Genomic DNA, 27920 nt, shown 5'->3' with positions numbered 1-27920 from the left:
AAAACTTTTATTATTCAATTTTAAAACCGGCTATTTAATATTAAGTCATACATTTTCATTCATGATCCACCGTGTTTGCAGATGAATCACTGCCACCGTATGGAGCGAGTTTGACGCCAACTACGACCGCGGGACGTCCCGTCGCGCTGCCGTCAGACAAGAACCCACAAGGCGGTTCGTCTCGACACGAATAGGCAATCCGGTTGGAGCTACTGCAGCGGAGGCGTCTCTTTTCACTTCCCGAACCGCCCGCCTGGCCGGCCGGTGTGGAGCTAAGCCCAGCCCACCCTACTGCAATGATTTAGAAGTTCAGGAATCCCACGTGACGTCACAGGGGATGATGTAATGCATCTGTAAATAGAATGTATTGTAATCTCGCAGCAGTCCAACGTGGTTCCTCGCGCCGCTTGTCCCTCTTCACTTGAAGGTAAGCAAGCGGACGTCTGCTGCCCATTCATAAAAAGCTGTCCTTGAAACTTGCTGACTTGTTTCATGTTCGTTTTCTTTTCTTTCTTTTTTTTTCTTTTTTTTTTTAAACTTCAGTGGCAAGTTTGCGCGTCCCTAAGGAGCGAGCGTCTTTTCGCCGGTCGGGTAGTCTATTTGGGAGCGTGTGACAGCACAGCGCCGTACCGCTATTATTTTCGTTTTACGGAACTTTCTCTGGGAAATACAAATACTGTACACTGGATCGTCACTCGAAGAGGACTTGATGCTCAGAAGAACCGGACAGCTTTTTTGATTTGAATGAACTCCAAATGTGATGTTGACATCCGGCGACAACAGGAAGTTAGTATGCATCATCATTACTAATTATTGTTATAGTTATTAGTAGTAGTACCATATGTATTTATTCTATTAAATGGAAAATTATGAATTCGTCTTCTTGCTCCCATTACTATTATTACAGTAAGATAATACATAAAAGTATTGATAAAAAAAATATTAGACTGTCATATCTGAGATATTAATCACAAGTAATATTACATCATTTTTTTCTTATTATTTGTAATTCTTATTAATTTACTGTCATCCCATGTGACATAAGGGAAAAATATATACACTATAAACTTATGCCATAACAAATATTAGAGTTATGAGTAATTTAACTCTTTTAATCACTACAACTTTTACAATATAAAACACATAAGCTGATGATATTATTATAATAGTTATGATCATATTTCATTCAGTATGAGATATTGTATACTGAATATTATAAAATACTGTATGCATTACATTTACATCCTACATGTTGCACATGAAATATATAAGAATACTGTAGGCACTTTAATAATTTCAACTAATACGATAGTTTCTTCTAAATGTACTAATATAACGTGACAAATATAAAATATGTATTAACTATTATATTTCTTACATTTACTATAATGATCACGATAGCAGTCAAATCCCAGTTACTAATCCCAAGTGATAAAGTGGTGAAAAACAAAAAGATGCCATCTGGTATGTTGTTGGGATTATGCATTTAAAAGGTGACGTCAGCCTGCGTTGATGTCATCAGTTTGACAGAAGGTTTTTGCTTGAAACGTGCTGACTCGGCTCATTTTTCAAGCACCGCTCAAAGACGACAGAGTGGTACAAACTGTACACTGCATCTATCAATCTATCTATCCTTTTTCCATTTTGACACATGCATACACTTGCTCACTCACGCACGCACAAATGAAGTCACCTCCACTTGCCAGAGGTTGGAAAATGGGGGCTGAAGCAGGTTCAAACTTGTCAGGAGTAGGCCGGTGCAGCCCTCCCTCCTCCCCTTTGCTGCCACCTCCTGCCCTCATTCCTTCCCTGTTCCATTCATTGTCGCCTCCTCCTCCTCCTCTCTGCCCCTCTCTTTACCCCACTACCCTTTCCAGTCCAATCACCTCCATACCTACCTCACCCCCTTCTTTCTTCTTTCCTGATTATTAAATCGTCTGAAAGGCATTACGCTAAACCAGTGTTTCACAACTTTTACTACGACCTCACCCCCTTCTTTCTTGATTATTAAATAGTCTGAAAGGCATGACGCTAAACAAGTGTTTCACAACTTTTTACTACGTCGAGGCACCAATGCAGGAACGTCGGAATTTCGGTTCGGATCTGAACTCCACGATTGGTGGTCCGGAGCATGGCCCACTATGGAAAATGCGGGGCCAGCAGTTTTGACACCTCAAAAGTCATAATCACATCACTGGCTTAGAAGAGCTGGTGGGGTCAAGCCCTCTATTTGTCTTGATATTTATATCCGAGCATGACTTGAATTTGATGCATGGCACGCCAAGTATTTGTCCTTTTTATGATAATATAGTATTATCTAAAGCAGCAAGATAATGTTACACCACCTACATGATATATGTAAATATGATAATAGGAAATGTGACAAAGTATCTGAGGTTGCAGGATTTGTCTCTGGAAATGTAGAAAATGCCTTCTGCATGACATCATCATCAGATGAATAAGATACATACAGTGTGATCATCCTGCTGCTAAACGTTCTCTCCTTTTTGTAGGCCTGCATATGACATGAATGACAAACAGGACAGGCCTTACGTGTGCGAGGCACCTGGCTGCTCTCAGGTCGGTTTCTGGCATTTGAGCAAGGGTGTGTTGACTATTTTTTTTGTTTTTCTTAATATATATCCACTGTACATATTGAGCAGCCAATTTTCCTCCTGCAGCGCTTCCAGTTTGAGGAGCATCTAATCATTCACAGACACAAACATGAGATGACCCTCAGGTTCTCCTCCACCAAGACGGATACGACTTTTACCGGTGAGGGAGCACACACAAAAACACATCGCCGCCTCACAAATCGTGTTTTCCCCTTTTTGGTCAGAAACGACTTAAGACAGCATAACAGCGCATAATACAATATAAAATCAGATAAGCTCAGTACTGGCTCGATTTTTTTTCTTTTCTCGCAGTGTGTACATTATCCTCCATCAAATGATGTCACCATCTGTAAAGAGCACTTTAAATTAAAAACACCGGTCGGTTGAGGCGTCAGTACCGCTGAGATGATAGTAAATCAGAAAAGAAAGCAGACCATGTCATCATTGTCATGCCATTGCTTAGACTCATGGCTATGTGACATGGCTGTAACCACAGAAACGTCGGTCTGTCTGTCTGTCTGTCTGGACGCATACTGTACATGATTTAAAAGCACTCCAGACTCCCCCCATATGTGTCTCTGCGTGTTCCTCATCCTTTCAAGTATCATGCATGAAATCTTTCCTCCATACAAAGAGCCAGCTGACTCTTGACCCTCGCGTGTTTAGACGACTCAAAAGAGACAGACTGATGCTATCGTGACGAGGAGCTTCTGTTACACAAAGGTCCTTTTCCAATTAGACAGAACTCACCTCCTTAGTGGAACACCATTCCGTAATCATCAGATGCTTCAGACATTTGCTTTTGACACCACTGGCAAGCGGCTTGTTGCGTGTCAAATTTGGAAAAGTGTTCGAGTCCCGTCAGGCACCCTGAAAGAGATTAGAGATGTTTTACGATTTGGAAAATGAGTGACATAATAGCTCAAAGCCTGTTTTTTTGTGACCCCCCTCCAGACCAGACACCGACCCCGACTCGTTTTCTGCAAAACTGTGAAGAAGTTGGTCTATTCAAGGAGATAGAGGAGGAGTTTCTGCAGGAGCAAGAGGAAGAGGAGAGCAAACAGGTATTCATTTGAGTCATTCATTTTTTTGCCGCATTGAATCAGATTTTGAAATGACAAGTCAAGCAATAAAGTAAAAACCAATTGTTTGCTAATGTGAATATTTAGTAGACCAGATTAAAGAACGGAGCAGGCCGTATGCCATACTTTTTCCAGCCCTGGTGTGTGGCATTCGCATGACTCTCGAGAGCGTCTAGCCACTTCAGAAAATGCATCCAGTTGTTTTGCCGCTCTTTCCGCAGACGCTTTCCCATAATGGGCCTTCTTGTATGAATCAGCAGCAGCAGCAGCAGCTCAAAGCCCAGCTCCAGCACCCACAGCAGCAGCAGCAGCAGCAGCCACCGCTGCACCATCCCCACGCCCATTCGCTGCAACACGCCCAGGCCCACGTCCCAATGATTGGCCCCAGTTGCAGCCTGGCAACCCAGCAAGCCGTATCCTCCTCCATGTCTGGATCGGGCAACAGCAGCCAGGCTCCATCCACACTTACACATTCAGGGTAAGTAATCAGTTAATAAGCATCCTCATCCTTTTGCTCAAAAGTCAGGATAAAAATAGTCAAAGGCGGGAGGACAGCTACTTATTACTATAAACATTACCACCCACCTGCACCCTATGCGGACAGTGAGTAAACAGCTTTCATTGCGCCCCCAGATTATTATTATTATAAAGGATTAGACAGCATCCTTTTAGGGTAACGTGTTTCTCCTGTGCACAACAATATATCCTTTTATTATATTTAATATTTTGATTTTAATTCCAGCAATACTACCAACTTGAAGGACGCGTTAAGTAGCCATTCAAATGACAACAAATCCAAATATTAGCGTTCGATTAAAGAACAATGGATCTGTCAGACAGTAGGCGGCCATCTGATTCGGTTTTCTGTACGGTGGATCAGTGAGCAGCTGCATTCAGACAGCGTGTCCACCAAAGGATTCCTAAATCAACCATGGATCAAGTATCTGAATGTTTCCCCTGATGTTTGCCTTCAGTTTCCATAGCAACTGGGCCCCCTTGGCCGTCAGCCTGAGGGCCCGGTAGAAACTGTTGTGGTTACATCAAGAAATGCTGCTTTTGGACCGTCTGCACTTTGCTGTAAAGCTAAACGCTCCACATGCCTGGGATTCAGTCATGACATCACCGGCGATGACCTCAGCACGGCCGTGGAGGCCCACGCTGTCACGCTGGCTGACGGCCCAAGCCCTTGGATGGAACCGTCCCGTCTCCCTGCTGCCATTCCTCACCTTCTCCTTTTCCCCCTTAGCTGTCTTTTCCCCCCGTACACAGTCCAATTGCCCTCAATTGTCGATCAAGTATCATTTTCAACGTGAAGACTAGCAAATTCCGAGATACCACCTGCGATCCATTAAAATCCGCTTCAAGCACACAATGTGACAGAACAATGTCATGTATTTATCCGTCCTTATTTGATGCCAGCTCCATCTGCCATTCAAACCTGGATATAAATGTCAATTTGCACCTCTGTCTCTAAGCCGCGTGAGTGAAACTTTATCCTTCTCATCGGCCTTCTCTCCGGTTGACAACAGGCCTGTTCCCGGACCCGCCTCCTCCCTCTTCCACATACGCAACAGACACCGTCAACCGCTGCCAGCCTCGCTGCCTGGCACCCTGCCCGACCCCGCCATGCAAGGGGCATCTGCTCAGCACATGTCCGTAAGTACAGACGACCCGGCTCCGTCTCCGCAAGCGTCTCTACTCCCGATTCCGAACGATTCGTAAGACGCAGCTCGAGATGTCCTTGCGGTTGAAATATTCATGGCTGATTGAAAAATTCACTCCTCTCTTGAGGATGAATTATCAAAAAGGTCAGACGAACTGATGGATGCGACCTTGCGGGGAGGAAATAAAATGTTAATTTTTTTTGGCGTCATTTATTTATTCTTCAGATGGAGAAGCAGATGTCTTGTATAATGGCTATACCAGGCCCCATAAACAACCCGTCCTGTTCTTCGCCTCAGGTACTGAACAGTCAGCTATAAAGAAAATATTTTCTTCCTGTGAATGTGGACGGCTCCTACTCTGCTAAGAACATCAGGCCCTATAAAAGTCTGTCGCTGTAGGCGCAAAAGAAGAATTCGTTTTCAGTTCCCTTATAGCAACGTCGCAACCTGCCTCACGTAAAAAAAGAATTGATTTCGCCGTGTAAGTTCAAGGTGGTACCGAAGGTTAAATATTAACTTGGAGGTGACATTGACACAACTACTTAAACATTTGGAGAGTTAAAGCGCTTCATGTGCACTTCATTCACTGATGCCCTCAGTCAGAAATATCAACGGCATGTGTCATCTAGGCCAAGGAGATCCATGATGTAATGCTAGGTCCCGCCGTCAGAGTGTTTCTATGTAGTAAACAGAGCTGAAATACTCGTGCCCCGTCCTGTTCTCTCCGTGCCTATGTGTGTGTGTCTGGTAAAGCTGGCACAGACAGCTGGGTGATCTCATCCTTGGCAGCCGTTAAATGTGCTCCCTTTTTTTCCCCCCCTGTCTCTGGATGGTTGAAGTGGAAGAGGAGAAGGGGAGGGAGGGACGGACGGAGGGGGGGAGTCAGCTTGCCTCTCTTAAAGAAATATTGTGTAACTTGGAGCAGATAGCAATATTGCCATGGAGGGGGGGTGATGTCATGCTGCAAACATGATCCCTCCCCCTTCCCTCCCCTCCCGCTCTCTCTCTGGAGCTCTTTTGCAATCACATTCTCCTTTGTCAAGTGCAGGAGAGAAAGGTGAAATGAGGTTTAAATGAGTTCAATCGGCCCAGAGTGAAACTGAGAAGTTCAATCTGCCAAGACTGAAATTGAGAATGAAAATGAAAAAATCACGGAGGTGCGTTTGGTTGGGTCCGAGCTTATCTGCTGTTTCTAATTTAGTAGGGGGCATGTGTGCACGCTCAAGCTACCATGACAGGGGCGGGAAAGTGGTTAATGACGTTATTCACACCAGGACCACAAGAATTGACATACATTATGGTTTTGAGCCGTTTAACATTAAAAGAAATCTTTAAAGGAAGGATTTTATTGGTTTCACTGATGTCATCGATCGACTGGGGTAGCCGGGTGCAAGTCACGATAGATTTTCACAGATTCGCTATGTGATAAGAAAATATTGCTTCCGTTCAGAGGTCCAAGCAGATGATGGGGCATCACTACCAGCACCCGGTAACGGCCCCCGTAAACAATCCCACGAGTGCAATGATGGAGATAATGTCACAGCGCCACCAAGCTCCTCCACTACATCACCCCCATCATCATCCTCATCATCCTCAGCTCACCGCCCCACCCCTCAGCTACCAACAGCGATGCCATCCCACCCACCCGCAACACCTTGGGAGCCACTCTCACCCATCAAGGAACACACCAGCACACCAATCACCCCCCACCCACCTCCCACAAGGGTCACCTCCCGCACCCACATTGTCTGTACCTGCACAGGTATGCCGCCTCTTCATCACCAGTCGGCTTCTTGAAGTCAATTTTTGGCATTTCAACGTCTGCGCGTGCCCACAGGTATCGCCGCTTCCGCAGCAAATGCACCCCTGTCAATCGCCGCACTCCCAGCACGCACTGCAGGGGGGCGGGACCTGCAGCCGTCGGAGGAGGACGACCGAGCAGGACCCCGACGAGCGCAGGCAAAAGTTCCTGGAACGCAATCGAGCGGCCGCCACCCGCTGCAGACAGAAGAGAAAATTGTGGGTGTCGTCTCTGGAGAAGAAAGCCGAGGAGCTGACTCACACCAACCTTCAGCTGCAGGTGGGACACGCCGCCGCCCAACATGCACACATCTTCAGTGTACATGCTTAGAGATGCATTTCCATCTTGCCCAGAATGAGGTGACGTCACTGAGGTCGGAGGTCGGTCAGCTGAAGCAGATCCTGCTCACCCACAAGGACTGTCCTGTCACAGCCCGACAGAGAGAAGCACAGGGCTACAATAGTGAGTAACAACCACATCTGGGTGTGCGCACTTATGCAACCAGTTCATTCCAAAAGCGTTATGGAGACCTCTAATCTAAAATACTGCTAGGAGTCAAAATGAAATTCCATTCACCTGAAAGGATTTTGTTGAATGGTTGCGCATGCACCACACAGGAGCACGGCCAAGAGTACGCAGGACAGCCAGCGAAGGATCAAGCGACCTTGATTGACCGCTGTCTCTGTGTCCAGCTGCAGGGGTGAGTCCGGGAGGAAGTCCCACCCCTGTAGATTCCGCGTGTCATCGGCAGGCCATCCAACACAACAGCATCACCACGTCCTCGGTGAGAGGCGTCACGCAGCACGAGCCGGCGCCTGGACGCTAAAGATCGGACTAGACAACTTTTTCAGTGTTAACGTCGTTCATTTGTTCGCTTTGTCCGTTTCAAACGGTGCATAAAATGCCTTCTATAAAGCTTGGACAAAATGGTTGCAGCGTTGAGGGACCCACGTTTCATTTGGCCTTGCTCCTGTCTCTTGCACTAATTTTCAACTCTAAATGCTATAAGCTCCTATTTTTAACAAAACATATGCAAACGTGCACCTTTTGCCTTCTCCTCAAAGCAGGGGCAACTTCTAAAAAATGATGACTATATATTTTTCTAAGAACACCTTTTTAGTGCCATTGCATCATAATTTAAAAATCAATGTGTTTTTGTTGGAAGCCATTTCGTGATGCAAGATTTCCTTCCAGGCACTTTGGAAATAACTTTCTCTCTCTAGCTGCGCCTCCTGATTGAATTCCTGTTTGCATAATTTAATTTGCACTTGTTTCTTTTTTTTGTACTGTAAAGATGGTGACTGTACATCTATAATATTAATAATAAAAAAATCGTATTCTGCTTTGTTCCCCATTGAGAATTTTTGATGTTTGAGTCAGAACTCAAGCGTGGTCGAGAGCGCCCTCTAGTGATTGCTTTGTCTTTACTCTTTTTCAACTGGGTTAGGTCTATGAAATAATGCTGCTCTTGTTTTAATTGAATATCTAATAAGGTTATAAAAGGTTAAAGGTTCTATATGTCATGTGTAGTTACAATTAAGATATCATAATACATGCAAACAAAACATATTTTTTGTTGTGCTTCATAATCAAGTTAGGTTTTATTTCAACTCAGAAATAAATCCATAAACCCCAGGTGACAAATAAAGTCTTTAAAAAATGTAGAAAACATGAAACTATACTTTATAACAAGACATTAGGATGTCTTGTAAAGTCAAAACTAATATTCATGCGGTCACACTTGCATTCAAAACATTGCAAAACAAAAGCACATAAAAAGTCCTTGCAGGTGGCAGGAAATGTGTAAAAATCAAGCCGTTGCCTCTGCTCTCAAACAATGTCCTAATCGGAGAATCTGGGCAGGTCAATGTCTCTGCGAGAGGAAGAGGAATCTTGAAAGCGGTCACAAGGGAACTCAATGAGGTCTCCCATTTCTGGTGGTACCAGCCGGGCCGGGCGACTGCTTTGGTAGCTTGTGAAGTCAGTGGACGCCGAGGTGTTTGCTAAGTTGGCTCGAAAAGGTCTTCTGGTGGAGTACATGTGGCGCACGTGGACCGCCGACTTCCTCCTCTGCAACTTCTTCTTCAGGCTTCGGCTCAACCAGACCATTCCCAGGACGAGGAGCAGGACGCCATTCCCGGCCAACGTCAGCACGGTCACCAGCTGGAGGTTGACGGTCAGGACCGAGTCCTCGGAAAGAGTGACCAGACCTGAGCAGTGGTCGCGAGGCGCCACTTGACACACGGAACCGGCAACCACACCTTCGACGCACACCATGTAGGTGACATCCGGGCGGAGCTCCCGCAGAATCGTCGAGCGGGCTGCACCGGTTGCGTAAACGTATCGTGGAAACCGTTCGGATGTCCCGAAGCGGTCAAACATAATCCGGTAGTGCACCTCATCCAGGTCTGGACTGAGTCCTAGTGTCGCCCAGTGGACAGTGACTGTACTGCTCGTGACCTGGTCCACTGACACGTTGGTGATGAAATGGCGGTTGAAGGCACACGGATCGGTGACGATAGGTGGGACCCCTTTGTGGTCCGTTCTAAGAAGATCAAACGTTTCTCCGGATGGGATGAGAGTTGTGGAGACACTCTGCCGGTTCCCATCATGACTTGCTGTAGAGATGCCCTTCTCTGGATGTGTCCTGGAAACCTTCTCAATTTTGGCACTTTTTGTAAGCGCGTCGGTTGATGACTTGGATCTGCGAGAGTTCTTTTTGAATGAATGAACCATTCCTGGCACCTCTGTTCCGCCTTGGTCTCCTTGTATACCCGCCTCTTCCTTCCCTTGTGTCGTCTTATCCTGCTTTTGTTGCTTTGGATCTTCTCTTCCGCTTTCTTCCTGCCAAACTTCACCCTTCATCTTAAGCCAGGTCTTCCCTCCCTGGCTCTCCTCGGGTCCGCCGTGGCTCCCACACAGACCGCTCCAGTTCCCAGCAGACTGAAAGTGGGACGTGTTCACACGGTCCAAGGAGGTCCCTCTCAGGGTTGCTGGGTGATGGCACTGTACAAACACATCCAACAGTCTCCCCTTTGAACGTGCTGCGGACATCCATCTTTTCAGCTCTTCCAGGCGACAATCGCAAGTCCAGTTGTTACCGTGGAGATCCAGGTTGTGAAGAAAGTTATTTAGCTTGAAAATGTCACCCGGTAGGCTTGTTAGGACGTTATTCCGTAGCTTCAGAAACCTGAGCTGTTTAAGATGAAGAAATGCTAAAGAGTCAATATTAAAGAGCCGGTTGCGACTAAAGTCCAAATGCTCCACGAGCTCCAGAGGATCCAGAAGGCCAGCTGGGATCTCCTCCAGTTCATTCCCATCTATCAGGAACTCTTTGAGGCTTGATAAACCGAGCAGAGCCCCGCTGTGCAAATGAGCAATTCTGTTATTACTGAGAGATAATTTGGATAGTTTTTTTAGATGGTGAAAAACTTTATTCCCCACATGTTGGATTTCATTTTCAGACAGCAGTAAAGTTGTCAAGGCTGTGAGATGGGAGAAGGTCACACCTCGCAGGGCCGGCAGCTTATTGTGAGACAAATTGAGAAAGCGCAGCTGAGCAAGTGCAGAAAAGGCATTCCTGTGAATGTGATGCAGCTGATTGGACTCCAGATGAAGATAGCGCAGATTGCGCAAGTCTTTAAAAAGTGAAAGCTGCAAGCTTTGAATTTTATTGCCATCCAGGCGTAACTTAACCAGATGATCCAAATTGTCCAAAAGTCCTGGCGTTATTTCAACGACGTCATTATTATTCACACAAAGGACTGTCAGCTTCTTCAAGGGTTGCAAAGTTCCAAATTGAATGCCGGATAAACGATTATGTCCCACGTAGAGCTCCTCCAAATTACACACGTTCTCAAATGCTTTAGGATGGATGTTTTGGATTTGATTGAACTGTAAATCCAATCGCAGTAAGCCGGTGAACCCTCCGAGGTCGTTAGCGGAGATGTTTCCGATGAAGTTACCCCCAAGGCTGAAGACCAGCACCTCCTTCTGGTCGTCGCTTGGAGAGGGCACGGAGCGCAAACCCCGGTTGGCGCACATGAGACGCTGCGGTTGCTGGCAGTCGCAGCGGTCGGGACAAACTCCCGGGGAGGCGAAACCGCCGAGGCAGAGCAGAACCGCGCAGAGCCCTGCCAGGAAATAGCCGGTATCCATCCCCGCGGCGCTGGAGCGACATTCACTCGTGCGCCATGTTCCACTTGCTGCTTCTGCGTGACAATGATCCTACTGCGCCAGTCCGAGGAAAGTCTCCATCACTCCGCAGCGTGTCGCGCAAATTAATTGAAGCAGTCTGCGGAAACGCTCACATCCCCCGAAAGCCTCCATCCCATCAAGTGGTCATCTGCTGCGAATTACCCACGCACACACACACACGCGCTGGTGCACAATGGACGTAGTCCCTCCTCTTGCAAGCATGACAAGTGAGCTCGTGAAAGTTTGCAGGGTGGCGCGTGCACGCCAGGGGACTTTTGACCGAGTTTCCCGCGCGTGACCGTGTGCAGCCAACCATTGCGCTCATCTGGATGTATGAACATAGAAGCAAAAAGAACACTCCCACGCTCTCCCAAGTATGTAAATGATTTGCATTTCTTCTATTTATACTTTTGGAAAAAGCTTGAATGACTTTTTGTGTAATGCTGAAAATCATTTGAACTCAAATGAAAATGTTTCTCCCTCAAAAGTTTGACATTTGTGTTCCAGGGAGTAAGCCAATTACAACAAATTACAGAACCCCCGCTCAAACACTTTTCCATCTTGAGATACTTTTTGTGACCCGCAGAAGTTAACAATTAGACTTTGAAAATTATCCCTGATTGTGGTTGTGCAGGCCTTACCTCGAGGGAGCGACTCCTACTGTAGCTCAGACCTTGTACCTTCTTCTCATTAAGCGACCAGAAGGTGCACACATGGTTCACATTTGCAGGCAAAGGAATTCAGGTCGCAAATGTCGGAGGGAGATGTGCCAAATCTGATCTGTCGAGTTGAGAGAAAAGATTAAATTCACCATGTGCGGGTATTGAGTCCAGTAAGCTTTTGTATATTTTTCTGCCAAGACATCTGTCCATTTATGACACATGAGGTAAAATGCTTTTCGCCACTGGCACACGTAAAGCAGTAGTAATTTTTTTTCCTTCCAAAATATACTTGCAGATTAAATACCAAGGACAAACACAGGCACACATATTTTTCAGTCAGAGTTGAGGGTCAATTACAAAAATGGTTTCCAGAGCCAGGAATTGGGTTTTTTCTCAAACAAAAGCTCCAAATCCCCCTGGATGGGCCTTGTTCTCATGCTCTCGCCACTTGGAAGACATCATACTGAGATGTGAGCTCACTCTGAGTCGGGGTCTGTATATAAGACAGAGCAAAGCGCGAGCCTTTGGGAAGCCCCCTCTTTCTCGGGGTCATTTCCTGTCTAGATGTTTCTCTCTTGGATTCCCACATCCCCCTTACCCATTTTGTGACCGTGGAACACACACAGAGTGAGCGGACACAACCGAAAGATGATGACTTTGCACATTGAGGAAACGGCTCTTTGGAAATGTGAGCATAAAACGATGCAAGGTAATAAATTGGAGAATGGATGACGGAGGAAGGAAGGAAGGAAAAGTGTTCTGGGCCTGACCCACATTCTGTCTGCCACTGTGCCAGCACCAAGCTAGCCTGTAGCATCAGCATATTTCAACATTGGAACGATAATTTCGATTACATTGAGGAGACGATGCTTAGACGATGAACTCAGATTGTCCCCATATGTGGTAAGGCACATATTGCAAGGACTATATCTTCACCTACTTGCTTGTGGGAATGGAGGAGAGGAAGCAAAGAGGCGGCGAGGAGGTGGGATTGTGTGTTTACATGAGCAACAGCTGGTGGGATCATTAAGAGCTTTGACTCGGACTCATGCTCACGCGCACTAAGACGGTGCGCGCGCCTTTGCATGTTTGTGCGGGGGTGAGCGAGCGAGCGAGCATGTTTATGCACTTAGAGGGGGAAGGTGAAAGAAATTCTTTCCTATCTGTCACTGCGCTGAGATTTTTTTTTTATCTGCACAAAGATGTGGACGACAGGTAAAAATATTGGGACACGTGGCCATCGATAGTGGGCGGTCAGGCCAGCGAGGCCTTCTCGACACATCTAAACACTCTAGCAAGAGCACTGACATCCATTTACATCTGAAATTTAAAGTGTATGAATTTATTCCCAACATCATCTGCAGTGCGAATCATATTTTAGTCCAGTTTAATTAAATATGTATAAAGACAGGAAGCGTAGGAGAGACACCTGGACAGGAAAGCGCTCAAACTCCATCTTCCTATTGTTCTCCAGATGGCTTTCATTAAAGGGGATGTAAAAAAAACTCACAATACAATATAACAAGGAGAAAAAAAGTGCTTGTTTTTACAAAAACATACCACTGTGACATGGGGAACTGCATTTCTTCCTTGGATTCTGTTCAGCTCCAGAACCAGACCCAGGACTGCAAGAGCTTCGGTCTCCACTTTGAGAATGCAGAAAGGGAGAACAGAAGACGTACTTCTACATCTGGAAATAATTGCTGCACGCCTTTGCCCTGTTGAAAGGGTAGCGAGGGTAGGGGGGAGGGGGGGGTATAAAGGAAATAAGTGAGAACAAGCCTTTGATGGATGAAGTTTGAAAGAAAGTGCACATAATCAGACTGAATCACATAATGACTCAGAGAATGGGCCTTAAGATCTTAAAACGGCATTACCACAATGACCCTGGTTGGGAGCACCAAGCCCGTGAAAACATGAACTAATGAGCATGGATATGTAGAAGTATTTATAATCTGTATTATTGCATTTTATTCTCTCAGATAATACAAACAGATTAGGAACAAAAAGTGTGTTCTCTACTTTTCATCCCAAGAAATGTGAGTCATCTGATTTGCAGCAAAATGACCTGATTCTGTCAAACATCGCCCTCTGCTGTTTCAAGAGCCACAATTAAATTTCTAAACTGCAGTTTTGTTCAACCACATGGTCTCGAATCTTAAAAAAAGTATTTTAGTATTAGTTCCGCTTTGGTGTATGACAAAGATGGGAGTGAGTCAAATATGTGCAAAAAAAATGCTTACTTGGAGAACTTCCCAAAACTACAACAAACATTGATGATATGCATTTCTTGCATACTGTCATAAACAATCATACGCGTCGGAGGTGTGTTTGGGAAAGAGAAACGTGATCTAGGGGATGTAAATAGCTATTCTGGAATCAGCTTTCATTCTGTTAGTTTATTGATGAGCCACTCTGTCTCTTCTTTCGCTTTTTAAATTGCGCAATGTTCAAGTCATTGCGGGCTTAATGCATTGGGCCTTGTTGTGCTTGACTGTGTGACAGGTGTGGTTCAAAGTGTGTCCATGTGCAAAAATTCATGCCAGGGTGTGTTGCCTGTTGTTTGTTTTGTGAAGAAGGAAATGTATTGTTCTTAAGTGACATGTTTTCTGAGAAGTATCTCTCCTAATTTTCTTAACAACCTGCACAATGACAATGCAAATTCCAAACACCTACAGCCGTGCAATTTTCACAAGTTCCTGCAAACACTCAACTCTCCCAAATGTTCCCCTCCCTTTCAATGTTGCTTCTCCTTCCCTCTTGTTGCCACAGCAATAGGCGCAAGCAGGAAGTAGCAGCCTTGTAAGGAGGGAAATTTGTTTTGTTGGATAAACAAAAGCTGAAGCAGCAAGGCAATGGCAGGCATTCCAGGGGACATAGGGGCATACTGGTCGGGAACACATTACCCCTATTTGCTTATTCTATATCATGTACTGCAAAAAAAAAAAACATTCTTCACAAGTTCATATAGAACGTATGTGTACTCTACCTATCTCTTTTTACATTGGGTGTTTATTTTCTGGCTTCTTTGTTTTGACGGTTAACTTTCTGTCTTTATATACGCCGCCAGCAAATTACATTTCTGTCCACGTCATTCATTTTAAAACGTGTCAAGCCATCCTGAGTGAACGTCCCCGTATGTTAATCCCTGTTTATGATTGGCTAAGCGAAACGCCACTCAACCAAAACACCACCCAAGCCCCGCCTTCTTCTACAGTTTTCCTGCAATGAAACGAGTACTTCCCGGACAGGTACTTCACCTCTTTACGACCAGGATGCGACGCTCTTATTTTCACCTTGGAATCCAAAACGTTTCTTCTCACTGACACTACCAAAGCAGGTAAAGAGAAACGTCAATATTCGTTTTGATAAGCGCTATGCCGCGCCGCGGTCAGGTCTTTGATGGCGAAGTAAGAACACCGCTTACCGATAGAATGACTAACTAGACTTCGTCGGGACTTTCGGTGAAACATCAGAGTCTGAAAGCAGTAGCGCATTACAATGCGGAAATAATTAAGCTGTTGACCATGTTTTTCACGCACCGGTTCGACGGTAACGTCCGGAGTGTTGGATCTTCACTTCCTGAGGAATCTCAGTGATGGCAGCGCCAAGTGGTGGGACCCCAACAGATCTAATTGAACACCTGTGGCGTTAGATGGTCGACGTTGGCGCCTGTCTAAAATTCCACTACTATTGTTTAAATAAATCACCGATGAAACACTTTAAAGTATTATTTACGTTATGTATAAACTCTGTTTTTTGTTTTGTTTCCATTGTGTGATCTAGAAGAGTACTTGTTTTCTTATCAAGCATACAACATACAGTAGCCACAGTACTGTATTTTATTTTATTTTTTTAGTTCAGGCAGTAAAGAAGACCAAATGATAGTAATCAAAACAAAAACAATCTGGTCTTACTGAAATAACTGCCTAAACAAATGTGAAATATGTAACAGCACTGTACAAAATTGATTTAGGCAACATCACAAAAGTGGTTTTATATAGAAGTCAAGTCATTCATCCATCCAAAGGTTAAGCAAGTGTTTTTCCTCGTTCCATTGGTTGACATCAGATTGGCTGACATTACGCAGTCATTTATCACACTTTCTAGTCCACACCTACTTTAAACTGTTAAGCACACCACCTTAACTAATATGCTCGGTTGCCACTCAGCGTAGTTCTCTCTTGTGAAAAAATAGTGATAATTTGAAAAACAACGTGACAAGCAGCCTAACTGGATGCAATTCATGTTTTGTTCCCATGGCAACGAGTCATAACGTGATCGCCCCACGATTACAGGCTGCTGATGTCGGCATTCAACCATCACAGGCATTATATTGAAATCAAGCATGTTGTTAAAAATATGCCCGCTCAGCGCCACACTCTGTGGACATGATGGTAGAGGTCAGATAAGCGGTGTTAAGTGCTACTGCCACCATATGTTTCCCACTAAACAGCTGCTATAGTTATCCCAAAATTTGGGTGCTTCAAAATGTAATCTAAAGCAACTTGCTCTCACAGTCTGATAATCACGGGATCATGCACAGTTTTCACTGGATAATTCTGGTAAGAAGCTTTGCTGCAAGATCTGCAATCCATTTCTACGCTAATGCAATGTCCGGTTGATAGCGGTTCATGCTGTTATGGAAAGCCGTTTGAACATTGATTCCATATTTGCCCGAGTTAAAATCTAGATTTAGCATAGTTTTGCTTCACTAGCGACTAGTTCTTGGCCCTCAAGATGGAGATCAAGAATATCGTATAAAGTATCTGCTCAAAGGCCAGCGTATTAGTTGCGAATCAGTGTTTGTTTTGTCACTCCTGCTCATGACTGGAAAGTCCAGTCTGACATTTCCTCAGGCTAGAAATTACTCAGGCTGTCTGGGAAACTGCCGAACAACACATTGTATAAAAGTAATGTAACTTTTTTGGGCAGTAGTAATGATCCCTTTCCCCCATTTTAGAAAAACAATCCATTTGCGTCACCTTGACACCTTTCTTCCCACATATACGTCTTGTGACTTTGCTGATGACATAACCTCGTTGCACCTTTAACAGATCATTTACACGCTTTTGCGTCATTAATGATTAACACTTATAGGGATTACACGGTTTACAGGTTGCCGATTAATGGCCTTTCGGACAGTCGTAATTATTATCCTTTCAAGTTGGAGTAGGCTTGTTCTCTTTTGACTTCATCCACCAACAACAACAAATAAACTGAGAATGAAAAGGAGTTAACCGTTGAAAAAGCGTAATGAGCGTAGGAAAGCTTTTTTCGAGGTGGAGCGTGTTATGCAATGGGCTACTTTTACTGACCGCTGATGATGCCAGTCAGCCGGACTGTAACATGAGTGTAAGAACTTTGTTGAGCTAAATTAAGCTATTGGAGTGTATTGTTTCTCTGCTGTGTGTGTTTTGCAGTCCAAGGCCCGGTGTGGATTCAGTATGCTTTTCACCGCGCTTGTTATGGCGTATCAAAGCACATTCTTTCCTGTTGATGACTCACCCACTGGGCACGGCACCGGCTGTAAGGGAGCCCCCGAGATGCCGCAAAATAGCTCACACACTCATTGAAACCATTCCACTCTTTGCATAGAGTGTATTGAAATGCACTTATTAAATAAGATTAATATTCCCCCGTCAGCCATTTTGGGACGCATTGTGTCTCCACGTTCACTTCACAGTGTCATGCAGACATGAGGCGTGGCTAGAAAACGCTCATAGCGCTGCAACAAAAGCATGAACAAACACAGCCCAGTTGTGGCATGTGGGGCAAAGGGAGGAATGTCTAGCACGGAAACATGAGTTAAGTCGAGAGCCGAGTCCTTATTCCCAAAAAGAACCGGCGTTTGTTGAATGTGTTTGAATCTTTTGTGCTTGCATATTCACATGATCATCATCATCATCATAACCCGGGTTTCTCCTACCCTTTCTCGGCAGCACCAACTGCTGTCGCGTGACCTTCAAAGGTCAGAGTGCTGCTCTCGGCTGCTCCACTGTGATCTCCAGCACCGGACGTCGCGCACCAAAAAGGAACGGCGGCAAAGATGATGTCACCGTCGCCAACTCACAGCGACAGTAGTGGTTCTTCCAAGCCAGATAATAACCAGGTGAGTTTTTGTTTGCTGAGTTTGCTGCAGATTAAATGAGTTTTTTTTTATATATATATGTGCTGTTTTGCCTGCTCCCCCTATAGGACAGTTGGGAAATTGTTGAGGGGCTCCGGGGGGTTCCTGACGTCATGCAGCAGCCTGAGCTACAGCAGGGTTTCCTGTTAAAGAGAAGAAAGTGGCCTATGAAAGGATGGCACAAAGTGAGCGCCTCATAAGACTAATTGGGGGTTATTAAATCTGATGCTTATTGAACTGGAACAAACACACAAGGCTAGCAAAGCTTCATTCCACTCAATGTCCTTGGAGAATTATTAACTTTGCTATTGTGTTTCACCATGCAGAGATTTTTCCTGCTGGACAGGGGCATCCTGAAGTATGCAAAACATGGCACGGATGTAAGTATTTCCTGTTGTCGTCGCCATTTTTTTTATGCTAATTCACATTTTGTTTCATCGGCAGCTAAGAAAGGGAAAGATTCACGGTTGCATCGATGTCGGCCTTTCCGTTATGGCAATCAAGAAGTCGACCATGTGCATCGATCTGGACACGGAGGACAACATCTATCACCTGAAGGTACTTTTCAGGAATACATGCAAAGTAGGCCACTCGTGATATAATTCAATTCGCTACTTATTTCCGGAGCACAGATGAAGTCTCCCGAGGTATTTGAAGAGTGGGTGTCAAAGCTGCGTCACCACCGTGTGTTCCGGCAGAACGAGATTTCCTCATGTCCTCCTTCTCACCACTACCACACTCATACCTTTTCCTCACCCTCCCTCAACAACTCTATAAGGAAGGTAAGTTGGGTCAGTGCAAGCTGATTTGTGGAAAATGTCTAATTCGCAATGGGTTGAAGTCAAGTTTTACGTCTCTCTCACACAGAGGGCGACTCTCCCCAAGCAGATGTCCATCCATCAGGCCAAGGTCACCTCTTGGCTTCACTCCTCAGAAGACATGAACAAGTGTGCCAAAGGTTTGTTTAAACACAATTAACTTGACTTCCTCATAATTGTTCCACTTCTCTTACGGGAAGTTTCATTTGAAAATAATGATGTTGTTCACCCAGACTTGGTCGAGTGTGAAGCCTACCTTCAGGAACTCAACCTGCTGCTGAGTAGTATGGCGGTCATGCATCGCACGTATTCTTCCTCATCTATCGGCGGACTACAAGTAAACAAATACACTCTTTGTTCAAATGGGATTATGTCAATCAGATTGGGCTCACAAATGTGATTATCTTGTGTCATCTACTTCTGACATCTCAAAGAAAGAGAAGAGGACAAAGAGATGGCGATCCAAGAATAGCAAAAATAGCAAAGTAACTACACAGGTACTTTTTATTTTTTGTCCATTGTGCACATTGTGTTTATATTACCATATAATGTTCCATCTTCATCTTGCCTTTCAGATGCCTCAAAACAACGCCTCCAATCCTAATCTCCCTACGATGGAGGCCAACAGCCAAGAAGCATCCCCGGCATCTCCGGACTCTCCCGTTGAGGTTTCTCGTATGCAAGAGAACTTCAGCAGACTAGCAAACAACAGTAAATCCGCCCCTGAGATCTTCCATGACATAAAAAGCCGTGTTTGTGTCATTTTAATAACAATGCCCTTTGTGTCTGTTTCTTCCTCTTCAGTCCACAGCACCTTGAAATCAGCCCATAGTGCTCTGTCAGCAGAAAGGGAGAGATTAAAGCAAAGTATTGAAATGCAAGCTCCCCAACCCATGCAGGTTACGGCCTTAAAGAGCGCCTATAGCTCAGTGAGTGATGCACCCATGTGATTACGCAATAAACACCGGCCCTAATAATTCTCCCTGCCGACTTTTATCATCCGACCAGGATTGTCCAGATGAAGGCCATTCTTTGGTCCACCAGGCATCAAATGAAAGCAGAGCATCAATCGCCGAGTCGATATCAGAGTTCTACGATGCGCAGGAATACCTTCTCTCCTCGTCCTCCTCCGAGAATGAGGTGATGCTTGGTTGGCTTTATAAACTCAGTCCTGCTCTTTTCACTCAAGTCACTCTTTTATTATTCATTCGCACATAGGGCTCTGAATTTTCTTTCTGTTTTAATCCATATTTCTCTTTGGCTTATAGAAAAAGGCAAAGTGACATTGAAAAGTTTTTAACCTCGATAAAGCTTTAATAACCGAAGCATCGGTGGTTCATTTGAGAAATCGTTCAGCGTTTTAGTCAAACGCTTTCTGACCTAATTTATCGGTTCACTCTGTTTGCCCGCTGACCTTTCACTATTGCTTTGTCGCCAGCTCTCCGACGACGACTCGTATATCAGCGACGTGAGCGACAGCATTTCCGTGGAGACCTGTAGCAACGGAGGGAGCAGACACAACTCGGGTACATGGAACACACGGTGCTGCGTCACGGGCAAAGGGAAGCAAGCTCGAGGAGTGTGACTAATCCGCTTGAGTGTTGCTTTTCAGAGACTGATAGCATTGCTTCATATTTAATGAGCGTTGAACTCGGTCGACGCTGAAAGGCGCGTGGAACAAATCTGAAAAGCGCCATCGTGATTGTCGACGGTGTAAATTAAATGACGTGCATCCGGATGAGCTAATTTGAGAAAATCGAATCCGCTATGGTCTCTGATCAAATATGTTGGCCATATTTTTAAGTCCAGCTAATTTGGCATCTTGGATTTTTTCTCCATTTAACTGTTTCCAACTCTTGGCAGTGAGCAGCGTGGGATCTGTGGTTCGCCGTCGCACCACTCTGCCCTCGCCCAGTCCCCCCAGCAGCGTGAGTCTGTGGAACATCCTCAGGAACAACATTGGCAAGGACTTGTCCAAGGTGGCCATGCCGGTCCAGTTGAACGAGCCACTCAACACCCTGCAGAGGTTTTGTGAGGAGCTGGAGTACAGCGAGCTGCTGGACACAGCCAACAAGACCACCAACCCTTACCAGCGCATGGTTAGAGGAGAGAAGTTTTCATTCGAAATAATAATACTATTTAATCACCATTTTTTTTTTCCTCCACAGGTATATGTTGCGACATTTGCCATCACCGCATACACTTCTTCCTACTACCGAGCTGGAAGCAAACCTTTCAACCCGGTCTTGGGAGAAACCTACGAGTGCGACAGACCCGACAAGGGCTTCAGGTTTCTCGGTGAACAGGTACGTTTGACACGGGCAATAGTGAAGTTTGACTTTGGAATGTCGTACGGCTTTGTCAGTGCCTCGGCAACGCTGCGGTAATTTTGAATGATTGTTAAGATGCGGTGACTCATTCTAGTTAGTATCTGCATGAGGAGGAACTGCAACCACTTCCTGTTTTGTGAGTATTTTTTTTTTTTTTATATCCCTGTCATCACAGGTGAGCCATCATCCACCTGTGTCAGTATGTCACGCTGATTCAAAGAACTTTTCTTTTTGGCAAGGTGAGCATGAAGAACGTTTTTATGTAACATTATGATACTTCAGGTCAAATTTGGGTTAAGAGCAGTTGTCGTCTAAAGATATTATTCTGTAGCGTCTACATGTGTGAGGTGATTTGTAAACCGCAATGAATTTTGTTCCCTTCCTTTTTAGATGTTCGCTTGAAAAATAAATTTTGGGGCAAATCCATGGAAATAGTTCCAGTTGGGACTACCCACGTCACACTGCCTTCGTGAGTCATTTATTTATTTACCATTTGTGGGATGAACACTCTCTTCCTGCCACAGTAATGTAAACCTTGTAGCAAAGTATTCAATGGATTGAACTTGATGAAATGCACAACTTTGTTTGTAGCTTCGGGGACCATTATGAATGGAACAAAGTGACATCCTGCATCCACAACATCCTCAGCGGGCAGCGATGGATTGAACACTATGGAGAGATGACCATCAAAAATGTCAACAGTGACACTTGCGAGTGTAAAGTCACATTTGTCAAGGTCAGACGATACAGATTTTCCCAAGATTTTCCTGAATGCAACACACTTGGTACTAATATAGTTATAAGTAACACTATCAAGCATACAGTGCCCTCTGCTGACCAAAAAGGGAATAACAAAAATAGCCAGCCTGAAATTAAATCCTTTCACACTTTTGACAGGACAGTGTTGGATGTTCTTTGTTTTGACATTTGATTGCCCTTTTATGTTTTTCAGGCAAAATCATGGAGCTCCTCTGTCAATGAGATAGAGGCTGTGGTGACCGATTCAAACGGAAAAGTGATACACTCCATGTTTGGAAAATGGCACGAGTCCATTTTTCAGGGCGACCCGCCCTCTGCCACGTGCATCTGGAGAGCAAGTGAGTGAAGAAAACAGAAGCATGGCGCCGACCTTACAATGATGTCACACTCTGTACGCTTATTTGTTTCCGTAGATCCCATGCCAGTGGACCAAGACCAGTACTATGGGTTCACTAAGTTTGCAGTGGAGTTAAACGAGTTGGATCCCATCCTAAAACCCCTACTGCCCCCTACAGATACACGTTTCAGGCTGGACCAGAGGTTAGCATCAGTTCGTTTGCTTTTGGAGTAAATTTTGGGAGAAAAAGTACTAAAGAGCCTGCACACACACTTCTCTTTGTTCAGGCTTTTGGAGGAGGGAGATGTGGAAGGAGCTGAAGAACAGAAGCAGAGGATAGAGCATCTGCAGAGAGAGAGGAGAAAAGTGCTGGAGGAAAACAACATGACACACCAACCGCGCTTCTTCAAGTATGCCGCCACTCGAATGCACAATCAGACGTGCGCACGTGTGTCTTCTTTTCCACCCACACGACCGTGAGATAACATACGTACACATGTTAGCGTGTCACAAGTGATAGTCTGTTCACGCCCCATTTGTTCAACACAATAACAAAAAGACACACAGGCACCGTGAATATTTTTTAATTGGGTTCCTATAACGTATCGAGAAAATATCTACAACTACTTTAATTGTATTTTCAGGAAGTCGGAGAATGACTCGTGGGTGAGCACCAACTCATACTGGGAGCTGCGCAGAGATCCCGGCTTCACTAAAGTGGACTTCCCGGTGTTGTGGTGACCTGATATGACCATAAAGAGAGAAGCGGAAAACTGAAGTGAAACAGACCTCGGGTGGTCTTGATCTGTGTCGTGGTCACCCAAATCAGAATGGACTTCCTGTGCCCTCTTTCATGCACCAGCAGAATCGTTTCTCGTTTTAGCATAATCTTTATCTTTGTCTCATCTTAATTGTGATTTACACTGTCAGTGTAGACTCAAATCAAAGTTTTATGGATCAACATTTACCAAAGTGCCTTGGATTGTAACCTAAATAGAAAAAAAAAAGACTGCTGCTTCTAAATCGATAATAAACAATACTAAAGATGGACACCTTTTCTCCCCGTTTGCAGTTTTGTGTTTTTTTTATAGAGATCAAACTCAATCTGCTATATGAATGAATTTGCTTGATGATCTCCACAGCTATACACCACGATGGACGACGACATGACTCTTCTAGGTGGAGAAGCACTCGATGTATTTGCAAGTATATTGCTCGACAAATTGTGACCTAAAAAAAATAACACCTGTCTGTTCTTTCTGGTTTAAATTGTGGTGCCATCTGAAGCACAAAAATCCCCCATCCTTTCAAACAAAATATCCGGATTGGCTTGCACTCTACACTTGATGTGATTCTCAGACAGGCTGGTTGGTTAGCTGGCTGGCTTGTGACCTAAAAAAGCTCACCTGTGCCGTCTGAACCACAAAAATCACTAAACAATTTCAGAGAAAAAGAATTCAGTGAAGATCTTTTTTTTTTCTAAACATAAAGCTGCTTGAGTTGAGTCCGGTCTGTGACTCAAGTGGGCGGAGAGCAAAAGTAGGCGTACCGTTATTTGCAACCTCCTCACTCCATCGCCCGACTATGACCACCATTTTCTAATAACTCCCAGCGCGAGAAAAGTCGTTTTAATAATCCCCAGTTGACAACAACTCGTTCGCTTCGGTGACATTAACCTTGGGAAAAAAACATCAGCCGCGGAGCTTTTTGACAGTGACGTCACAACCTACTTTTCAGAACATGCAGTGTAAGTAGCTGTTAACTACTATTTAAATGTTGTTTTGGGTGAAGAAAATGGGACGATTGTGCTCGTCACTTTTGCTCAGGGGCTGTTATGTGATTTAATTCGAGAATCCGAGTCATGAGACTAGTTTTGGACCGCATTTAGAAGCGCTGCCTGGAACAGTACACGCGTGTGTGCAGCGGGAAACACGCTTTTTCTAAATGGCACTTTTAACTCTTAAGTTTCTAATACAATAATTCTAAACGCAGTTGACGATTAAATAACTGTACCGACTTTAACAGATTCGTCTGAAAATAATTCATGCGTATGACGTCATACCACGCGCTGCGCTTAACCTGGATTGGGTGGGCCTTCCCCTCTTTTTATTATTAAGATTATTATATATTATATATTATTATACTCATTGGAGATGATTATTAAATGAGTGCGGGTGACCACAGATTTGCTCGTCAAACTTGATTGACCAATCGGAGAATACAAAAATTCATAGATTAACAGGGCAAAAAAATAAATCTATTTTCGCCATTCACTGTATAGACAAAAAAAGCCGGGCCCCATTTTGTTGTAAAAGTGAGAACTTGTCACTCTCCCAGAGAGGAAGTACTTACAAATGTTTCCAGTTGTTGATTTTACTCTCAGACAACTTTCTTTTTTTCCCCCCAACAATCCAAAGACATGAAAACTATGAAAATTGCCTTCAGCTCTTTTGTGTTCTCATTTTTTCCACAGCTCAAGCTGCTGCGTTTTCCAAGGCCACTGCCAAATTTGTCCGCCAGGTTGACCCAGAAGGAAGCCTCATCCCCGTGTCCTGCATGAATGACTCTTCCAAGCTCCTTCCAATGGCTCTGGTGGTTAAACACAAACGGGTTTGGTTCTGGCAGAGGCCCAAATACCAAACGACAGATTTTAACCTCAGTGATTTGTTGCTGGGTGACGAGGTGCTTATACCTGGTATGTACTAGGTGTTTATGTCTTGATCATAAAAGTGCAGACACTCAAGTCCCCGCTATATCACGTAGAAATGATTTTTAAGATTAGCTAGCACCTAATGTTAATGGCTGTTTCAGATGTGTCCAAGAGACAGTTCCTGACCTACGTGGGCGTGTATGGAAACAAAGTCACGGGCAAGGTGGATGTCGAGATCGTTTCCGCCGAGGCTCAGGGCTCAAGTAAACTCCTGTCGGATTTTGGCAAGCTGGATAAAGAGGAAGTGAATGTGAAGAAGTTGTTACAGGACTCCAACAAGAGGTGCTAAATAATTCATCACATGGTACGATAGAAACCGGCGCCTACATTGTCCACCCGTTGCATCAGGTTGATGAACATGGAGCACGAGTTGGTGCAGCAGCTGGAGAAGCGATCTGACGTTCTGGCCGTTGTCAAAGAGAGGATCCTGACCACTGCTGTCTGCACCGTCACACAGACCCAGAAGGAGCAGTGTGCTTTGCGTGCCATGCTGAGAGTGTTGGGCAAGTTGGGGGCTGATATTAAGGTGAGTTTCTTTTTTTTTTTTCATAATATGAAGCAAAATAGCAAGCATGTGTGTTTTTGTCATTCCAGGCCTCTATCGAGAGCAATCACAGCAATGTTTCTTTGAAGATCCAACCTGATTTCGTCATTGCATACAGCGTCTTGGAACTGGAAATAAAAAAAGACGGCCACTTCGGTGAGTGTGTCTGTGAGACCAGCGTAAAAACTACCTCTTCATTCTTGGAACGCTAAAGTAGTTCCCAGAAACACTTGGAATATGACATTTATATTTTCTTCTACGAAATGGCTGATTTTGGAATAAATGAGCATGTCATTTCAGAGCTCTGCCTTCATCCTGGGAAAATCGGGGGCTTTGAAACCATTATGGACAGGGCGTGGTCCTCTGAAGATGACCTGTGTGTGGTGGATGGGTTGTGTGCAGATGGGATTATTCCAGAAGAGCAACCACAACAAAATGGTTAGTTTGATGATGCGTTTTACTGCGGTTTACCTAAACGCCATTCACTCTTCATTGTTTTGAAAGGGAAGTGAAATCTTGAGTCATTGAGCCCTCTCATTCTTTATCAGGATCTTCCGTGGAAGATCTCGCTCCACTAGCCGCGCTCTCCCAACCAAATCGGCAGGCCTTGTTCCACGAGCTGCAAGCCATCCTGACCAACAGAATGACTCTCTCGCATCTGCAGTCCTACGTGAGTGAACCTTCACAAGGTGCCCACCGATTACGTTTTGAGGTCACATCTTGCGTTTTTCAGCTGGAGGAATTGTGCTTCGGCAAAACACCTGACACGGCACAGCAGGAGAAGGAATTGGACTCTGTCGACGGCACCTTTGCCTCCTTGAATGCTGTTCTTCTGTTGGTCAGTGCTTTGGAAGGTGAGAGGACATTTACATCCTCAAGGTCATATTCCTGCAAAGCTTTTTCTGTCTTATCATGTGATCGTTTTTTTTTTTTTTGGTCTTATTTGTAGAGCTGCCTGATGAAACTTTAAGCCTCATGCGTGGCAGTCAACCCGAGTTCTTAGAGGCCTTCAGCACTCTGGTTAGTACTTTCAAAAAGTCTGTTTTTGCTGACCAAAATTTGAACCCGATTGGCTGCTGCAACTCATCACCCGTTTCCCTTCCTTCAAGTTGAACCTGATGGAGGAAAGCAGCCGTCGTCTCTCCTTCGGATTTCTTCCGACTCCACTGGTTGAGCAACAAGCTTTCCAGCAAGCAGATAAACTTCTCAGCTCCATTGGCGTGACCTTGTTTGTTGAAAACAACCAACTCTGGTTGGAAATGGAAAAAAAAGAAGTGCAACTTTTGGTCCTTCGCCTCAGCACATATGGACTGTCCTTGCTGTGCAGTGGACAAAAATAGGATTCCTCTTCCTGTATTATTTATGTTATTTTCCAATTTTAATAATGTACCACGACCGAGTACTCTCATATTTACAAACTATATCAGTGTTTCCAACTCGTATTTATCCAAGGTACATGCATGTTTTACATTAGATTTTACATGAAATATTTATCAACTTAATATACTTTTATGTTGGCAACTAGTGAATACTCAGATGGTACATTGTGCCTTTTAATTCATCTGCTGAGAAAGATGAATATAGAAAAATAACCACTGAATAGTATGCTGACATTTCTTTCTCATTTCTGTTTTAAAACAGACCATTTAATGTATACACTACTATAAGTGCACTATGTTCATACAGAACTATGCTAAAACTGTTTGCAATTTCTTGCCATGATAATGTTTTTATCGATGCTACTATTGACCATATCTATGAAGAAGACGTCACAAATATTTATCAGCAATAATAAATGTATGTAAGCCCATGAAATTTTACCAAAGATATATTTTTAAGTTGTGAATTATTTATGTTTTATTCATGAAGTATGACTCCAAATCATTCTTATGTGTCATTTTTATGCACTTACATTTCTTGTCTGACAAGTTATAGTATAGTTTTGAAGGATATTGTTCACTGTAAGTGATCAGAAATAAAAGCTTCTCACATTTAATTCGTGTGTGTTTCTTAAGTCACCATGATTATCCTACCACACATTTTTAAAACGTTGCCGTTCACAGACTTTGTACTATACAGTTTCATTGTGTACAGGTACTGTCTGTGTATAGTATTTTTCAAAGGTTCAACTGTATGGTCCAATACTTTACTGCAGAAATAGCGCCCTCTTGTGGATGTGTCTTTTGACGTCAGTGCTGATCCATTCTATACGTCATACAGGCGCTATACTTCTGACCAATCAGGGCGTTGCTTGTTCCTATATATATATGT

The 27920-nt window shown here is 44.3% G+C and overlaps 4 protein-coding genes across 12 annotated transcripts; 3 read left to right on the top strand and 1 right to left on the bottom strand.

The window, feature by feature from the left end:
• The first annotated feature begins 310 nt into the window (after positions 1-310).
• Positions 311-8504, top strand: LOC125986734 (cyclic AMP-responsive element-binding protein 5). 7 transcript variants are annotated; one of them, XM_049750591.1, is made up of 11 exons: positions 636-786; positions 2514-2580; positions 2682-2775; positions 3570-3679; positions 3919-4175; positions 5227-5353; positions 5587-5658; positions 6812-7123; positions 7199-7441; positions 7516-7624; positions 7855-8504. In XM_049750591.1, exons 1-11 carry the CDS (start codon positions 761-763, stop codon positions 7986-7988), a joined length of 1551 nt encoding a protein of 516 aa, XP_049606548.1. In that variant the 5' UTR covers positions 636-760; the 3' UTR covers positions 7989-8504. The 7 variants fall into 7 exon arrangements, with proteins under 7 accessions (XP_049606544.1, XP_049606548.1, XP_049606545.1 ...); XM_049750587.2 differs by lacking the exon at positions 636-786 and adding an exon at positions 311-427 and having other exon boundaries at positions 6812-7441; XM_049750588.1 differs by having other exon boundaries at positions 3958-4175; positions 6812-7441.
• tril (TLR4 interactor with leucine-rich repeats) lies at positions 3565-15703 on the bottom strand. 3 transcript variants are annotated; one of them, XR_011085896.1, is made up of 7 exons: positions 15564-15703; positions 15449-15500; positions 15282-15349; positions 13582-13739; positions 7739-12139; positions 7430-7585; positions 3565-7359 (listed from the first exon to the last, which is right to left on the bottom strand). XR_011085896.1 is itself a non-coding variant. In XM_068649110.1 (4 exons), the coding sequence occupies exon 4, from the start codon at positions 11318-11320 to the stop codon at positions 9005-9007; it is 2316 nt and encodes a 771-aa protein (XP_068505211.1). In that variant the 5' UTR covers positions 11321-12139; positions 13582-13739; positions 15282-15349; positions 15449-15703; the 3' UTR covers positions 8653-9004. The 3 variants fall into 3 exon arrangements, 2 of the variants coding, with proteins under 2 accessions (XP_068505211.1, XP_049606534.1); XM_068649110.1 differs by lacking the exons at positions 3565-7359; positions 7430-7585 and having other exon boundaries at positions 8653-12139; positions 15449-15703; XM_049750577.2 differs by lacking the exons at positions 3565-7359; positions 7430-7585; positions 15282-15349; positions 15449-15500 and having other exon boundaries at positions 8653-12139.
• Positions 15222-23144, top strand: LOC125986726 (oxysterol-binding protein-related protein 3). The gene is made up of 22 exons (XM_049750574.2): positions 15222-15361; positions 17961-18133; positions 18220-18336; positions 18478-18531; positions 18596-18709; positions 18784-18933; positions 19019-19109; positions 19203-19306; positions 19404-19466; positions 19545-19680; positions 19774-19898; positions 19978-20109; positions 20408-20495; positions 20833-21068; positions 21138-21275; positions 21475-21538; positions 21690-21768; positions 21891-22035; positions 22252-22396; positions 22472-22598; positions 22683-22805; positions 23040-23144. The coding sequence occupies exons 2-22, from the start codon at positions 18071-18073 to the stop codon at positions 23134-23136; spliced, it is 2391 nt and encodes a 796-aa protein (XP_049606531.1). The 5' UTR covers positions 15222-15361; positions 17961-18070; the 3' UTR covers positions 23137-23144.
• On the top strand, positions 23134-27645 carry LOC125986738 (gasdermin-E). Its single transcript, XM_049750596.1, has 10 exons — positions 23134-24142; positions 24869-25090; positions 25207-25387; positions 25454-25631; positions 25700-25805; positions 25950-26087; positions 26198-26319; positions 26383-26503; positions 26599-26669; positions 26759-27645. The coding sequence occupies exons 1-10, from the start codon at positions 24136-24138 to the stop codon at positions 26987-26989; spliced, it is 1377 nt and encodes a 458-aa protein (XP_049606553.1). The 5' UTR covers positions 23134-24135; the 3' UTR covers positions 26990-27645.
• Positions 27646-27920: the final 275 nt, after the last annotated feature.

This window comes from Syngnathus scovelli, chromosome 19, assembly GCF_024217435.2.
Source record: "Syngnathus scovelli strain Florida chromosome 19, RoL_Ssco_1.2, whole genome shotgun sequence".
Lineage (NCBI taxonomy): Eukaryota > Metazoa > Chordata > Actinopteri > Syngnathiformes > Syngnathidae > Syngnathus > Syngnathus scovelli.
Note: the sequence above shows the minus strand (reverse complement) of the source record. Positions and strands in the feature narration are given on the sequence as shown.